The sequence below is a fragment of the Vespa velutina genome, chromosome 17 (assembly GCF_912470025.1).
Source record: "Vespa velutina chromosome 17, iVesVel2.1, whole genome shotgun sequence".
NCBI lineage: Eukaryota > Metazoa > Arthropoda > Insecta > Hymenoptera > Vespidae > Vespa > Vespa velutina.
Window position 1 is genome coordinate 3,395,440 of NC_062204.1, and position 18,416 is coordinate 3,413,855.

General features: G+C 33.8%; 2 protein-coding genes across 2 annotated transcripts; both read left to right on the top strand.

The window, feature by feature from the left end:
• The first annotated feature begins 349 nt into the window (after positions 1–349).
• LOC124955244 lies at positions 350–11,623 on the top strand. The gene is made up of 6 exons (XM_047509402.1): positions 350–1,680; positions 1,816–2,228; positions 5,819–6,022; positions 6,334–6,412; positions 9,266–9,339; positions 10,692–11,623. Exons 2-6 carry the CDS (start codon positions 1,940–1,942, stop codon positions 11,213–11,215), a joined length of 1,170 nt encoding a protein of 389 aa, XP_047365358.1. The 5' UTR covers positions 350–1,680; positions 1,816–1,939; the 3' UTR covers positions 11,216–11,623.
• A 1,199-nt stretch (positions 11,624–12,822) lies between these two features.
• On the top strand, positions 12,823–18,221 carry LOC124955242 (phenoloxidase 1-like). Its single transcript, XM_047509395.1, has 9 exons — positions 12,823–13,098; positions 13,233–13,425; positions 13,510–13,733; positions 13,920–14,122; positions 14,474–14,891; positions 14,968–15,096; positions 15,554–15,881; positions 16,059–16,291; positions 17,302–18,221. The coding sequence occupies exons 1-9, from the start codon at positions 12,982–12,984 to the stop codon at positions 17,545–17,547; spliced, it is 2,091 nt and encodes a 696-aa protein (XP_047365351.1). The 5' UTR covers positions 12,823–12,981; the 3' UTR covers positions 17,548–18,221.
• The last annotated feature ends 195 nt before the right edge of the window (positions 18,222–18,416 follow it).

An 18,416-nucleotide genomic window follows, 5' to 3' on the forward strand; every position in this document is an offset into this window, starting at 1 on the left:
TGAATTAAATTTAACGAATTGAATTCTATTATGTTAATATAACAAATATAGAAATATAATAAATTGATAGTAAGTGTAGCCTTATGGTAATTATTCAAAGATACGCATATACCTTGTATATACCAAGGTTATACAAATTATACGTAAAAATGACATCAATTATGTCGAGATAATTTTGTATCATTTTTTAAATAGACATTTAATAAAAAAAAATCCACGCTTTTTTTCTCGGGTAGGTTAGGACAACAAAGTCATGATTGATGCATCCTCAATCGACTTCGACCGGTTCGACTGAAGGTTCATTAAACTCGACTAATCAATATGTTTTCTTAGCCCGTGGATCTTCGGATGCAGCAACCTCCACGTGGTAAGATCTGGGTCGGTATTACTTGCGATTCATCGATCATCTAAATCTAAATTATGTGACGCAAGTACTACCGGGCGAATGGCTGCATAATTCAGTACGTTTCTAAAACGTTTGTCTTTTTTTTTCTTTTTAATTGTATTAAAAAATTATAATTCTAAATTATCACATGTTGTTAATGTTAATTACTTATTTAATTAAACGTACTGGATATCTTATAATTAGAATTTCAATGATTTTGAATTTTATTTCCATCAAAAATTATATTCTGATAGCAATAAATAGGATTGGGATAAGGTTATCAACTGTTACTAATGCATAGGAAGTTTTCAATAAAATTGAAATCCTCTGTAGCGTATTGATAACTTTGAAATAGATATACAACTGTGAGTTACGCATCTGAAATATTAATCTCTGCTTTTATTCTCCGATTTTATATCTTTATTAATCATCGCTTGGCGGTTCCGAGAAGAGAAATTCGTTTTTCCTAATAGAATATTTATCCAATCTATATTTTTGCGAATCACTTTATACGTATCGCCAATATTCCGAAGTTTGATTTATTGGCTTGATTGACAAATAATTGCCATTTTATTGTAACAAAACTTTATAATTTATTAGAATACAATGGTATTTTTATTTATAAATTAATTAAATATAAATTCAATATTTTATGTTATTTATCTTATCATTTTATACGGCTGTTGGATTAATTCTTATAAGAATTTATGACGATTATCTGTTTATTCATGAATTCGTTAGATTTTAGAAGAGGCAGAAAAAAAATTTTTATTCGATAAAATGTGAAGTATTTTATAGTAGGAAGCGTTGTCTTAAAAATAATTAGGTCTTTTTTTTTTTTTTCCTTTTTTTTTTCTTTTTTCTTTTTTCTTTTTCATGCGACATTTATTCTTGAGACAATACTCGTTCGTCATTTCATATAATCACAAGATTAGGATCAGATGGAGTATAAAGGGGTGGTGGGGGAAGGGGGTGACTTTGGAATGAGAGGATGAGAAGCAGGTTTAAACGCCAAGTGGTCGTACGTTGGTAATTCAGGCATGCGCTCGTAAGGTGGCGGCTGGTTTAACCTGGTGAGGGTTTCGCAAGAGGGCGAAGGAAGAAGAATCAAGGACGAGAAGGTGGCGGCGGCGGGAGTACGATGAGAGTAAAGCGAGTAAGCACGCGCGCGCAGCCCTGATGTGTTAAAAGGGAGTTGTGTGCTCGCAATACGATGCTGTGGTACCCTCGTTCTCGTTGAAATCGCCTCAGTTCATTCGCGACTCTCTTGACACGAGGGTGAATGAAAAACACCGGTAGGCTACACATTATTCCTTTTTCATATCGTAATTCGCGATCGCGTTTTATCAGTGAAAGTGTATTTCGTCGAATGAAAATACAATAATACGAGGAAAAATTCATCATGTTGATTAGATATTTTTCATTATCAGGATTATTATCATCATCATCATCTACCTTGTCGTTCGATGGAGACGATATTAACGGAGAAAACAGTATTAAGAAAAGTCATTGATCAATCGGCGTAGATTAGAATTTTTGAAATTATTCAAAGGGATGATGATAAAGAATATTACGATGCCAGTGAAGATGGATATCCTAAGGAAGCTGATTCAACCTAAATTGAAGCTCGTCCTATTTGCGTTGATTTTTTATATGGACACAGCTCTGGCCGGAAGTTGCAGTGCTGCGAAGCTTTGTTGTCAAGGAAGAGATTCCGGTTGTGTCATACAAAAGGAATCACCTAATGCCATTATCGAGAGTCCACGAGACAAACCGTGTTATTGCGATCACGCGTGTCTCAAACTCGCTGATTGTTGCGACGATTTCAAGGAAACTTGCGGCGGTATGTCTCTGCGAGAATTTTCTCTCTCTCTCTCTCTCTCTCTCTCTCTCTCTCTCTCTCCGTGATTCCTTCTTGACTTTTTGAATTTTCTTCGCTTTTTCTTTTCTGTTTTTTTTTTTTTTTTTTTTTTTTTTTTTTTTTTTTTTTTTTTTTTTTAATTATAGGTATTTATTCATTAAATATAGATATAGGTACTAACGAAGTATAAAAAGATAAGACGAATTTGTAGCAACTTTATATGATCTCTCCAATTAAAACTTTTTCCTTTCGACGAGTTTTTTTTTTTTTATTATACTTTTAAATGGACTATATAAAAAAAAGTTTTTTTCCTTTTCTTTAAGGATTATGAAAACCCCATGAAATATAGCGATATTATGTTATGCATTGATGAACCAACGCGAACCACTTTGAAAATTTTCCATTCTTCGTAAATTATTTCGATAAAAGTTATTTTGATATCCAATAATTTTCAGATAAAATTATACCGGTTAATTTTGAGTAAATTTATTTTTTCATTTCGAAGTTGTATAATTACGAAGCAATTTAAAGGTAGTTACCTTAGGAAATTTTATTTTGTATAAAGCAATGAATAATAGAAAATTGTTGGATTTTCTTCTATGGAAGAGGAAAGTTATAAACTTTTTCTAATATATATATATATATATATATATATATATATAAAGCGTAATACAGTAAAAAATGTAAAAGAAAGTAGATAATTTCCAATGTTCAATTCAACGTCGACCACATTAATTTGCTTTAGGCTATACGATCGCGAGGAATAGAAATAATAAAATAGACATCAAACAAATGGATGGATAGACTCAAGCTCGAAATTGACACGACAAATGCGATAAATTCAATTTGGTGGTGGAACGTTTTCAACGTGTACGAAGTTTCATTCGTAATTTAGTTTTAACGCTTTCCGTACGATTTTTACGATCGACTGTCTATATAGTATGCATATATGTATATACATACATAAAAAATAGATAACGCAAAAATATGATGCATCTAGTGATCTATAAAATTTTTTTTATTAGATATGTGTCTATTGTACAGATGTGTCTTATGAAATGAGTTAGAGCTACGAGAAATCGATATTTCGAATTAATAGGATTTGATTTCGCTCGACCTAATTTTTTTTTCTTTTTTTTTAGAAAGGAAGAGAGAGAGAGAGGGGGGAGGGAAATAAAGAAAAAAGAATTGTATCGTTTAATTAAAATCGTGAAATCGCGTTTTAAACTAGCGAGTTGATGAGAATAGAAACGAAAGAACAAGTGATAAGGTAATTCTGTTAATGGTTTTTTATCTGGCGATTATAATTAAAGTTGAAAGTTCAAAATTTTACTCTAAAGGCTTATTATTATTTCTCGTTGACGTATTTCCGTCAAAAGGGAAAATCCGAATTGAGGATTTTTCTTCTTCAAAATTTATCGCGACGTTTTACGACTATCTGAGGTGAATTTGATAAAGTAAGAGAGGGAGAGAGATAGAAAGAGGGAAAGGGAGAGACTATAAGTACGGAAAAGGAACGATAGTGATTTGCGAAGGAACGAGGAGGTGCGAAGCTCTGCCGGAAAACGATTATCTTGCTTCCGGACCGGACGTAAAGAGTCTTCTGTCATCTCCAAGACATAAGAAGCTACCATCACGTTCCTCGTATTATTTGTTCTTACTGTTAACCAAGATGGATCGAGTATTAAATAGAAAAATCGATTCGATTTGTTCTTTTTTTCCTTTTTTTTTGGTTTTTACTTCTTTTCTTTTCTTCTTCTCTTCATTTATCTGCCTCGAAAATGATTATATTCTTATAATATTGGATCTATCAATTTTTACTTTTTTTATTCTATAATGTTTCAAGATATAATTGCATTTTATTTAAAAAAGACATCTATCGATTTATATTTGATTTTATTATTACTTTTTTTTTTTTTCCCAAACACATGAAAGTTACTTCTCAATTTGTGACAATTCGAAAACAACAATGTGAAAAACTGTTTACCTCAATGTACGCACGTACGTATGTAGATATGTACATATGAATGAAACGATTTGTTTATTGTTCTGGTAAACGATTTTTAAATTACCTTCATATTTCCACATATAATAGAGTTTTAGTGGCTATCGCTATAGTGTTTGTCTCTTTGTTAGCAACGAATTCTCAAAACCCGAATGGATGAAATAATTTAGCTTGACGTATACAGAATCGATCGATCACCGCGCCCTGTTTAGGGATCGAGGTTAATATAAAGGGAATAGGTTATCGAAGGATGGATGGGTTCGTAACATAACACATCTTTCTCTCACATATCACGTATCATAGAATTTCGATGTATATATGTTTACTTTTTTTATTTTTCTATTAAATTTTGAACAATAGCTACAATTTTTTTCTTTTCTTTTCAGCTTTTATATATATATATATATATATATATATATATATATATATATTTCGATAGCGATTTGATTAAGGATAGGTCTCTTTGAATATTCGTGAAATCTTTCTATTATTCTCGCATGATACGAGTTCGATGGATCTATTCACAATGAGAAACGAAGAATTCATCGTGAATGAATCGTCGCATCGTATTACTCGCGTATACGTACATATGTATGTACATATGTATATACACGCTTTTCTATTAGTTCTATTGAATTCAACGTCAAAAAAATAGGCTTGAGTTGGTATTCATAATCCTTTTTTCTTTTTTTCTCTCTATTCCCCCCCCCCCCTCTGTCTCTCTCGTTATTTTTTTCAAGTCCAACGATCTAAATGTCTCTCTTTGTATTTATAAATCACACAGAAATCTACGAAGCATTCACGTGAAATGAGCTTTAACGCATATTTCAACGTTCCTCTTTTAAACAAAAATCGTTTGATTGTTCTTCATTTCAAAGCGTTTAAATGCGGATAATAACAAATCTTTTTGGAAAAATACATCTATGCATTTATGCCATGAAATAAACTGCGAGTATTTTCGGAAGAGTTGTTGCACCGCGATGCAATAAATAATGTCAGTTATATAAAGGGATAAAACGGCTACATTTCACCAAGAAGATTATATTGCACAAGCGACAATGAGAAAAAGATATACGAAAAGCCGATAGCCATTTTGTCGGTAACATAGCCGAACTATCTATATATAGCTATCTTTATAGTCATGATTTTCTTCTATTCAATATTCGTTTCAGATTTAAAATTTTAACATTTTTTTCCTCCTTTTTTTTTTATCTCGATTAATCTGCGTTCGACACGTACGTGTACGATGGTGATCATGATGAAAATAGCCTAATATAAATATATATATATATATATATATATGAATTTATATATTTTATTTTTTTCAGTTTCACGTTTTTCTAATGCAGATCAAGGTTATAATGAATAATAACAATTTGTATTATTATTATTATTATTGCTATTTTAAAATAATATATTTTCTTCTCAATTATCCTTTTTTCTTTTTTTTTTTTCTTTTTTCAAATATTTTAATCAGGCTACTCACATAAAATTATTTCCGCATAATTTCTTGTATAGAGAATTTTCTGTATGCATATAAATTGTAGATATTTCTCCTCTCTTGCAGTCGTAGATTGCATAGTGAACGAATGGAGCGAGTGGTCGGCATGCAACACCGGATGCGGTAGTGGAACGCAAAAAAGAAGTCGCAGCGTACGGATCTCGGAGAAAAACGGCGGGAAGCATTGTCCTAGACTGGATCAAATCAGGAGCTGTCGAAGCTTTCAATCTTGTCACTCTGGCATTCTTCGTCCTCTACTTCACGACAGGAGTGAGTGATCACGCGTGTACCACGAGAAAATTGCTTTCGTTTTGCTCGCTTTTTCGCTTCATCTCGCTTGCTCTCGTTACTCGATACTCGTTCGATTTATCGTTCTCTTTTTTTTGTTTTTTTTTTTTTTTGTTTTTTTTGATTGATGGGTTGGTTGGTTGAATCGGTGGGTGGAAGTTTGTTGGAATGGGATGGGCTGGAGAAGGGATTTTTGTTTATTTTTAGTTTTTTTTTTTTAATTTTTTCTTTTTTTTTTCGGTTATGCCGAACATGCTCCAGACGATCGACGATTTTCGATTGATCTTTCGTAGGTGTGACACTACTCTCCTTCTTACCTGGCGACTACAACGATACAGAAGTTGGCATTGGAAATGAAATATCCAGTATGAGGTAAGAGACAGAAAAAACGAGAAAAAGCGAGAGAGGGAGAGAGAGAGAGAGAGAGAGAGAAAGAGAGAGGGAGAGAGAAAGAAAGAGGAAAAAATACGCCCTTTTGCTTTATATACTTTTTTTCTTTTTTTGTTGCTTTTTTTTCTCTTTTTTCCTTCTCGTTCTAACCTTCTTTGCAAAATGCGATTTGCTCGCACTTGTTTGCACTCACGCGCTTATTTATACAGCTACTCTTTCGTTCGTTCATTCGTTCGTTCATTCGTTCACTCGCTCTCTTACGTTTTTATTACGAGCATACCGTTAAACGAGACTCTTTTCGCTGCGAGAATCCTATCTCTTTATACAAACGCAAACATTTGCAAGTAGATTTATTTCTAGAGAAAACTTATTTCCCTTCGTTATATTAATTTTTTCTACGTTATTTCGAAGCGATAACATATTTATTTATTTGCCCAATTAATAGAATCGACGTATATAAATGTGACGTATATACCTTAGAATGATAATTTTCGAGCATAAATACTTTTGCAATTAGCAATATCTATTTATCTTGTATGAATTTAATAATGCAATCTTGAATGAAATGATGTTAATAATTTATCTTATCATTATCAACCGACACGTGTCACTCGTTTTTTCATACAATGAAGTCATCCTTAACATTCCCTTTTCTCGTATATACATTCTTTAATAATGTTTCATTTACGCTTACATTTTTTATTCAAACGTCAGATGAAACGAATTCTGCTTTGGTTACACGTCATGGTATTTCATCAGATTTCCCGATGACAATTTCTATTTTTCTTTTTCTTTCTTTTTTTTTTTTTTAATCTTGTTTTTTTCCAATTTATACGCTCCTTCTTTTTTTTTTTTTTTACAACGGTCGTCTAACAGGTCGACAAAACGAAATTCGATGCTGACAGCACGCTGAAAATTGTCGCACGCACGTACGTACGCTTTTGGACATTTTCGCGCCACATCGATGTAAACGAGAGAGTAAGAGAGAGAGAGAAAGAGAGAGAGAGAGAGAGAGAGAGAGAGAGAGAGAGATAAATCTACAAGTCCATCGATCGAACATATACATATGTACATATTCATCTATATATATATATCTATCTATCTATTTATCTATGTATAGATGTATGTATGTATGTATGTATACATATAGACAATACGAGCTACCACATCCAGAAAATTTTCCATGAAAAATCCATCGACAGACCGAGATACGAGGTGTGAACAAAACGTTTATCGTTATTGATAACTAATAAAGCTCATCGATTGTACATTGCTTTTAATTCGAGCTTTAACGCGAATGTATCGAACGCGTTCTATAGGAATATATTATCTATTTATACATTATCTATTAATTTATACATTATAAGTTAAATGTTTCCTTTCGTTCGTTTTATTTTCAATGTATTTATTTTAGAACTGCTCTTTTCCTTTTTTATGACAAATGCGAACAGCAATAGTAGTTGTTATTCATTTATGAATGATCAATTTTTTGTGTTATAATATGAATTCTTTTCTTTTTTTCTTACCTCTTTTTCTTTTCTTTTCTCTCTCTCTCTCTCTCTCTCTCTCTCTCTCTCTCTCTCTCTCTCATTTTTTTCTTTTTTCTTATTTTTCCGTGACGTACGGTAGAACAATTTCAAATATCACATCGTATAATAAACGAATAAGGTTGTGGTACACGTGAATGGGCGTGTCTCCGGCGGCAATTTACTCTCAAAGTGGTTGGAAATATACGCGGTCACACACATTGCAAACATTATTTTTCGAGTGTATACATAACTACGAAAGTAGTGAACGGAAAAAAAAAAAAAAAAAAAAAAAAAAAAGAAAAAAAAAGAAGAATGGAAAAAAAAGAAGAAAAAAAATCATTCTTCAGACAGAACGTAGGTGGAGAGAGAAAAAAAAATTGCTCGAGAGAATGAGGAGGAAAATGTTGTTTGTATAAGCGACATTGATATGGACATGCAATATATACCTACATACACACGTATAGATATATAATTTCGTTGTTGATCGAGTTATATACATGTCATTGAAATACTTTTAAATCGATGTGATTGACGTCTATCGAAATAAATTCATCCTTTAAAAGAGTTAAAAAGATCTTTCGATGACACATGTGGGTCACACAAAAACCGATGATTCTTCATGGTACGTAAGTACTTCCGCGAATTTGTACTTTTTTGTTCGTTTTCTCTCTTTTTTTTTTTTTTTCTTTTTCTTTCTTTCTTTCTTTTTTTTTTCTTTTTTGCAAATTCAGACTAGACCATTTTCCTCTTTCCCATATATTTTCTTTTTCTTTTTCCGTATATTAAATTTTAATGATTTAATACGAAATATATAGAAAATAGTCGCTCGTTTGCATTTGAAATTCTTGAATTCATTCTCTTCTGTTAATGATTAAATATTTTAACAATTTTCATGTGAACGCGTTCGTTTAATTTTAAAAAATTTTTCTTCTCTTTTTAACATATAAATGTTAGTTTACTCGGTTAAAATTTGACAGCTTGAAAGATCTCTCTCTCTCTCTCTTTCTCTCTCTCTCTCTCTCTCTCTCTCTCTCTCTCTCTCTCTCTCTCTCTCTCTCTCTCTCTCTCTCGTATGTACAAAAAAAAAAATAAGATTTTCTTTTCTCTCAAAATATTTCAAATTTTCTAACATTCGATAATATATTTGTCAGAAAAAGAAGTGAGTCATAGTAAAAGGTTTATAAATTTTTAAAAGCTCCATTTCGAAAACCACATTCTCTGCATTTTCACTTCTGATCCTTCTCGTCTGTCAACTCGGATACGATATCACGATGTTACTTCTAATCGAATCGTTCCTACCTTTCAGCCAGAGATGTGTCGCCTTCACCATCGTGCGTGCCTCTAGAGCTTGCAAACGGATATCTTCTTTCTTGGCCGAAGGTGAGGATGGATATCGTAGACATGTATGTATGTATGTATGTATGTATGTATGTATATATATATGTGTGTGTGTGTGTGTGTAAGAAAAATTGATACAAAAGAGAACAAACAAATAAAAATATCATGTACTGTCGTCAAATGAAAAAAAAAGGAAAACAAAGCAATCGAATGATTACGACGAGAACAATAGAAAAACAAAGGTGAAAAACAAAACAAAACAAAATCAAAAAGAAAAACTAAATGAAAATTAAAATGATCGAAAAAAAAAATATCGAAATTGAATTGATCGGCGTGATGAATTTTTTATAGAGTATTCTTGTTTGTTCTTGGTTTGTTTGTTTGTGAAATCTCTGCTTAGCGAAACTTTTCATCAATGTCACTATGATATTTTTCTTTGTGTAAAAAACATCGGTCACGGAAAACGCGTCGAATCTCGTACAAGAAATAACAGGAAGATTTCTCGATTTGAATATAAACTCTTGCGTCTACTTGTTCTCTATTTCTCTCTCTCTCTCTCCCGCGCTCTCTTTCTATCTCCCTCTCTATTTCTATCTCTATTTCACTCTTCCGCAATATACGTAGTGTGTCCTGGTGGTGTATGTTCTCGTTCTCATCACAAGCGTCGAATGAACGAGCGACATCACAGTTTTGTTTTTTGTTTTATCTCGGCCAAATCGGCCCTCCACGACGATTTAGAACGCGGCGTTATCCTTATCGAAGAATCGTGGACACCAGAGTCGTGTTTCCGGATATTGCGGATACGCGGTGAAACGTAGATAACCGATCTTTTTCTTCATACATAGTATAACAGTACGCCTGTTCTCCGATAGATTTACCGCGAAAGTGCTGATCGTGTATTACGATTGTACCAGAGAGATATGATTTTATTTTTTATTATTCTTTTTGTTTCTTACTGGTTTCTCTCTCTCTCTTTCTCTCTTTCTCTCTTTTTCTCTCTCTTTCCCTCCCTTTTTCTGTTTATGAAAAATGTTATTTTACGTGAGAGATTTTTTAGCTGATTCTATAACAAACGTTGATTTAAAAGCTAGTATATCAATGTAAAGCCTCACATCGGGATATAGAGAGAACGAATCTATGGTAAAAAAATTTGACTTGAAAACAATTTATTATTTTTATTTTTTTCTTTCTTTCATCTCTCTCTCTCTCTTTCTCTTTTTTTCTTTTTTTAATTTTCTTTTTTTGTTTCCCTTAATAAATTCATCTTTCCAAAGAGATATCACATTTTAGTTATACATTTCTCTTTATCGATTTCATTTACTTTTCAATCGTAAAATAGTCGAATACGTTGTCCTTTGTTACTTTTTTTTTTGTTATTTTATTTTCTTTTTCAGGTACGAGAATATGCGTCGAACAACACGAGGATGACGAGGGGGATGAGGATGAGGAAAGTGAGGAGGGAAAAGAAGGTGGTGGTGGTGGTGGTGGTGGTGGTGGTAGTAGTAGTAGTAGTAGTAGTAGTAGTAGTACTAGTAGAGGTAGAAGAGGAAGAGATGGTAGAAGAGGGAACTTGCTCGTGGGTATTGGCAGATGGAAACTATCGACGTCCGTCGACGGCGGAAGTGCTGCTAGAACGGCGATGAATTCGAGCTGCCACGGGAAATGGATAGGCGATTCAAGGCTCCTCATCGATTGCGACGATCCAAGTTGTGGAGAAACCACGATGACGCGTCTACGAGTTTCTAGACGCCTACGAAGAAGCTTGGAAACTCGAGATAATCTAAATGAGGATTATGATGACATGGAGGATGATTTTAGGTGGACCAAACCAGTCGGAGAAAGATTCAGAAGGTGGAGGAGAAGTAGACGACGAAAGAGGAGCAGAAGAAGAAGAAACGACGAACTTCTTAAATCTTAATCACGATAATGATGATGATGATGATGATGATGATGATGATGATGATGATGATAATGATGATGATTTTTATTTTTTTTTTTTTTTGATGATATTTCTCCTTTTTTTTGTCCAAGTGATTTTCGTTTCTTTCCTCCACACTTTCTGTTCTTTCTTCTTCGTCCCTTCGTGATATTTTTTTCCTCGTTAATTCTCTCCAGCAGTGTTGGTTGAACGCCTAAAAGTTCCCATTCCAAACGAAGTATTGTCCTTAGAATAATTAATTGTCATTGTTTTCCTTCGTTCTAATTAACTAAAAAATACTATTTACGATACGAACACTAAGATAAAGATATCTCTTTGTCGATATGGAAATTTATGAAGAAATTGAGTATATAAATAAATGAATAAATAATTGAGTGTACGATGAAACACAGAGGTATCATCGCAGTACCATTCTCCTTTGTATTCCTTCTTTTTAATGAAACTATGGGATAACGAATACATCGTTGTGGGATGAATTATTAGGTTGAAATGATTTAGACGATGTCTGTAATTTAGAGATGGAACAAAGTGATTAGAAATTTGGTTAGGTGAATGGACCAGAGAGGAACTCTCGGAAAATTTGAAAGGGTAAGCCAAGTTACTAGGTACTATATATACATTTGTCGATACACGCCAGCTCGCGTTGTCGAAAGAGATAGATACATAGGTAGATAGAAAGATAGATAGATAGATAGATAGAAAGCTCGACGACGAGATGAGCAAAATGTAAAAGCAGATCCCGTCAATAAAGAGTACTTGCACTTACCAGCAAGCACCATTTCGAGATTATTTTGACGACTGAAATGTTCTTGAAACTTTAGCTCGTGTGTATGTCCTCTCTCTTTCTCTATAATCTTTTGCATAGTTTTCTCTCTCTCTCTCTCTCTCTATATATATATATATATATATATATATATATATATATATATATATATATTTCCACTTTCGTGTTGCTTTTTATTCGACTTTTGTAACGAAAATTTTTCCCTCTTTTTTCTTCTATATATACTTATTCCCTTTTATTTTTTAACCGTCTCATGATCTCAATACGTCTCAACCGCGAGGATAGAGATGATGATATTGAAAGCAAAAGCTCATTGCATCGAAGAGGTTGCTCCTTGATTGAATTGCTTTTTTTTCCTCATCCGGTCGTATACACATCGTGTGTGTCATTAATCTTGAAGCTAAAAGATTGATAATGAATGAATATGTAAAATGATCGTGCAGTTTAGGCTTTTTCTTTATTCCGAATAAATGTGCGCGGTAGTATGTAGAATGAAAAAAATCTTATTAGAAATTACAATTTGTCGGGGATTACTAAGGAAATTAGGGTGTTAATTTTTGGAAAAAGGAAAAAGTACTACCACAGTATTATCAAATTTAGAAGTTACCGATTATAGAAACAGGACAGTCTCGAAAACAGGAAGAGATAGTGAATGAAAAAAGGAAAAAATAGGATAAGAATAGTCGCGGCTCTTAAGCTTGAAAAATATTTTTTATAAAGGATTTTGTGGTCACAACGTGCCGTGCGGTACCATTCTGTTGGTTTCTTTTTTCCTCAACGAACGATATATAAAAGGAAAGAACCGAGTTCTATTTCTTCAGAAGAAATCGAAGAATCGAAGGATTTACATATAGTAATAGTTGCTTCAAATTTCTGCCGATAGTATTATTGTTTTCGACGTACCGTCAGCGTTATTTTTTATTATATATAAAATTTATTTCGACTTTTACACGGCTTCGACATGTCGGACAACGATTCTAAGTCAGGAATTCTCTATCTTTTCGATCGGCCTGCTGAACCAGTTTATGTGCCTAAAGGAGACAAACGTGTCGCTTTTGACATACCACCTGATTACTTGGTACGTACAATTCGATAGAAATCACATGGTATATATATATATATATTTTTTTTTTTTTTTCATTTTATTCGATCTTTATTTCATGTGTTTTTCTCGACGTGTCTCTATATTTCATTTTTTTATCGCACATATAGCCCGATCAATATCGCCCTGCTGCTGTTGACATATTCAATCGATTCGGCGAGACAGCTGATTCGAAGATATCCGTGAAGCAGATTAGTTTACCAGATCTTACTATTCCCTTGCAACTTGGACGTAGGGAACCCTTTTCTTTGTTCATTCCGGCTCATCGTAAAGTAGCTGCTCGTCTGATTGATATATTCATGGGTTTGTTTGTTTCCCTTTTTTCTTGTTCAATAAAATCGAACGAATCGATGTAGTTTTATTCATGTAGTACTTTACGGACTTTAGGTATGAGGACCTACGAGGACTTCCTATCGGTATCAGTTTATTGTCGTGATCGAATGAATCCAAATATGTTTATTTACGCTCTCTCAGTCGCTATACTACATCGTCCGGATACAAAGAATCTACCGATTCCTCCATTGCACGAAGTATTCCCTGATAAGTATATAGACGGTGGTATTTTTTCTCGTGCTAGAGAAGAAGCAAACATATCGTCCGCTGGTCAAAGGGTAAGGATCGAAATAATTAGACTTTTTTTTCGAATTGTAATGTTAAGATCAATCAACAAGAGAAGCATGAAGATTAGCTGCAACGTGTTTCTTATTAGCTATAGTAATCTCAGTTGATCTCATTTTGATAGAAGACGAAGCTCCAACATACATAGGTACGTTTAGTTCGTATTACCTTGCATTTAGATTCCCATCGAAATCCCACGGGATTATACTGCTTCCGATCTCGATGAGGAGCACAGAGTCGCTTACTGGAGGGAAGATATCGGGGTCAATCTTCATCACTGGCACTGGCATCTGGTATATCCATTCGAGGCCGACGTCAGGATCGTTAACAAGGATCGACGTGGGGAGCTCTTCTACTATATGCATCAGCAGATCCAAGCCAGGTGCGCCAGTAGCTAGTCATAAGCCGGATAGATCGTACGTTCTCTATAGTATACTACTACCGTCCCTAGCTTCTACACATTGAGCTAATTAACTTTTCATCCCTTACACTATGAAAGCCCTTTGATCGTTGCTAACCGATTGTTCGGTTTATTGAGCATGTATCGGTTGTGTCCGATGATACGAGAAATTTGTATCGATCGATTGATTTCTAAAATCGTTAACTTTCGAGAAGAAAAGAAGAAAACGAAAAAAATAATAGAAAAAGGAAAGATAGCAAAAACGCGTCGATGAAAATTAATCTAATTATAGATAGTAAATGAATTGGTATATATACATATATATCTATCCAGATATAATTGCGAACGTCTGTGCAACCGATTGGGACGCGTTACGCGATTGATAAACTGGCGAGAACCTATTCCTGAAGGATACTTCCCAAAGTTGGACTCATTGACCGCAAGTCGAACCTGGCCAGCTCGTCCTACCGGTGCCGTTCTCCGTGATATCAGCAGGCAGGTCGATCAATTGGACTTTGACATTCAGGATTTGGAGAGATGGCGAGATCGCATTTATGAGGCCATTCATACCGGATCGATCATCAATATCAAAGGAGAAAGAGTACCGCTTACGGAAAAAAGTGGTATTGACGTTCTTGGAAACATCATGGAGTCTAGTATACTAAGTCCTAATTCGAATCTATACGGTGATCTTCATAATCTTGGTCATGTATTGATCTCTTACGTTCATGATCCGGATAATCGTTATTTGGTAAGGACAACAACCTGTTGAATGAACGAATGTTAGCCTATGAGTATGAGTTAGAACATTGTCTGTCGTTGTTCAGGAATCTTTCAGTGTTATGGGTGAACCTGCTACAGCTATGAGAGATCCAGTATTTTATAGATTCCATGCATTCTGTGATGATATTTTCCAAGAACATAAAAATACCCTGCCCGAGTATAGCGTACAACAAGTAAGTTTTCTTATCATTGCAATATATATCATTAATTTAATATCCAATTGGTACGTCAAACTTTTATTCGAAAAAGAAAATGATAAATGATATCATTTCTCGATTAAGTTTATTTTTTGATATTTATATTTGTCGTCTTGTTTCCACTATCGTTGTAAAATTAAACGCTCATTAACGAGTTTGGAATATTATTTACTTCTTCACGCATGACTTGTATCTCTCTTTTTATTTGGCGTTCATTAAAAATTACAAGTATATAGTTAAATATTAAGAAATCAAGATTTAATATTTCTGAGGTTGAAATTCTTCTTTCTTACACTTTTCAAATATATATATAATATTAATATATATATATATATATAATAATATATCCCGAGTTAGAGAACATTTTCAATTGAAACAAATTTTTTCATTTTTCAATGGATTTTTACGTTCTTTTATTTTATACTCTTTGTAGCTAGATTTTCCAGGAGTAGAGATCACTGATATTCGAGTGACTACAGCAAATCAACCTCCAAATAATCTGTACACCTTCTGGAATAAGAGCGATATCGATTTGTCTCGTGGCCTCGATTTCACGCCACGTGGTCCAGTCCTCGTCAGATTCACTCATCTCAACCATTCAGATTTCACCTATAGGATCGTTGCAAACAATCGTAATAATTCACCTAAAAGGGGTACCGTTCGGATATTCATGTCACCTAAAGTAGACGAACGTGGCTTGCCATTCACTTTCAGACAACAGAAAAATTTGATGATGGAAATGGATAAATTCACGGTTATGTGTAAGTGAAAATAATTATTATGATTTATTTTTTGAATTTTACGTGATTGAAGATTTTAATGTAAAAATACGAATACATTATTTACAACAAATGAAAAACATTAATATTTAACAATGAACATGTTCTTAATGAGACAATTTTTATTTTATTATTCATTATTCTGTTATACGCTTGTAGTACGTCCTGGCCAGAATAATATTGAGCGTAGTTCGAACCAATCCTCGCTAACGATTCCCTTCGAAAGAACCTTCCGTAATGTTGATGAGAATAGACCAATCAGTGGTGACAGTCTCGAACAGTTCAACTTCTGTGGTTGTGGCTGGCCACAACATTTGCTTATACCTAAAGGAAGCAAAGCTGGATACGCTATGGATCTCTTTATCATGATATCTGATTACACTGGTGATGCGGTAGGTCTCTTTTATATATATTTATGGTCGAACATTTATTAATTGGATTTAATACACAAACGAATCGATAATATTTTTGATATATTTGAACAGTGACAATTATGCAAAATTTACAAAGCTAATATTCATTTATTGTAAGGTAATTATTTCGATTTTTGGAACATTATATATATATATATATATATATATATATATATACATATACATATACATATATATGTATCTAGCCATCGCTATTTAACGGTAAGAGGTGGTCAAGCGAACGCAGCATCATTATCATTGAATTAATAACCGAATTACAACGTACCTTTTGCGTGTACAATAGAGCTCCACGTTTACGTTGATCCTTTCGAATGACGGAGTACGGCAAAATCCTTTGTGCAAGTTCATCAAACGTGCATATTTAATCGTTCGTAAAATGCCTTCTATCTCTTTCTCTTTATTTCTCTTTCGTTAAGCTATATTTGAAACATTTAAAATCGTAGACAATATAGTGCAAGTTTATATGGCGTATAGATAAGTTTATTTACCGATAGGGTTAATCCAGTTCTCATTTCGATCAAGAGAAAAGTTGATGGGTATTACAATTGGGAGTTGTACGAATACATCGAAAATTCGATCAGCTTTAATAATCGCTCGAATCTTAGTTATTGTGTTTGCTCCTCCTATGTCTATATTATAGGAGAAAGCTACGCCCGGGGTATTCGATAACCGATATTCAACAACATTCCGTTGTCCGAGTCGTGCACGAAGGGAATATGTAGTTATCGAAACGTTGGAATAGTCACGCGAGTTACCCTGTTTAAACTAGTATTATCCGGGGATATTACTTGGGTCTCTGTGTCTCGTTTGTTTAATAAGATTTGATTGGGATTGTCTCTTTTAACGTTGAAATGTTCTTGCTAGGTCGAACTTATTGAAATATTATCGGAGGATTGTATTTGAAAGGAATAACGAGATCAAGGGAAAAAGCGCTCATAATTGAATTTTATTCACTTTGATCGTTTTAGGTAGAACAGGAAGAATCTAGCGGTTGTAAGGATGCCGCGAGTTTCTGCGGATTGAGGGACCGCAAATATCCGGATGCACGTCCCATGGGTTATCCGTTTGATCGTAGACCACGTGCTGGCGTTGATAATTTGACACAATTCCTCACCGGAAATATGGCGGTCACTACGATAACCGTAAACTTCACCGATTCGGTCGTACCAAGGACTAGATCGGGCAGCATGAGTAACACATTGAACTTCGCTTAAATTGGACTCCTTCGATTATTTTTTTTTCTTTTCACGCTACTTTCCTCTCTATGGCTTATTGGATGGGGATACTCGTGACTTCACGATCTTCATGGGATGAAACTAACCAAAGGGAAAACGGAGAAACGATTATTCCCCGTACATTTTTTTTTATTTTTTGGTTTGTTTGTTGTAATCGAACGAGAGACGTTCGACGTTCACAGAAGACAAAAAAAGTAAAAAAAGAGGACAATTTTATTTTCTTTCGTAATCAATGATTGTAAGCTTAGAAGTTGGTATATCCGATCTAGGAATCTCTTTTCTTGATACTATCTGGATCTTCTATTTTCTCGGATTTATTTTTCTAAGGGAGATCACTGAAAGATCCTTGGTTGGCAAGATGAAAACACGGAAATCGAAACCGCGTGGAAAATCGAAACGTTATCCGTTTTCCGTTTCTCTCTCTCTTTTTTCTTCCTAGTCGGTTATCATCCTTTTATTCTATGTTTATTCGTGGTAACGATATCCTCGTTCTTGTTTCTCATCCTTCTTGCATTATTGCACTGGAGGAACTAGATTGTAGAAAGCAAATGAAAAAGAACAAAAAAAAAAAAAAAAAAAGAAAAAACAAAAAAAAAAAAAAAGAAAACAAAAAAAATACGATGAAATAAAGGCAAAGGCGATTATGCAGATTACTTGACGTACTTTTTGAGTTCTGTTCTATCTCTTTTTCTTTCCTTTTTTCCCTTTCTCTCTCACTATCCTTTCTTTTCATATTCACTTATTTGTCCTCTTTCTCTCTCTTTCTCTCTCTCGCTCTCTTTTTTTTTTTTTCTTTTTTGTTAAGGTTCAAGAAAACATAAATTGTCCCATCTTCCTTTATCTTTCCT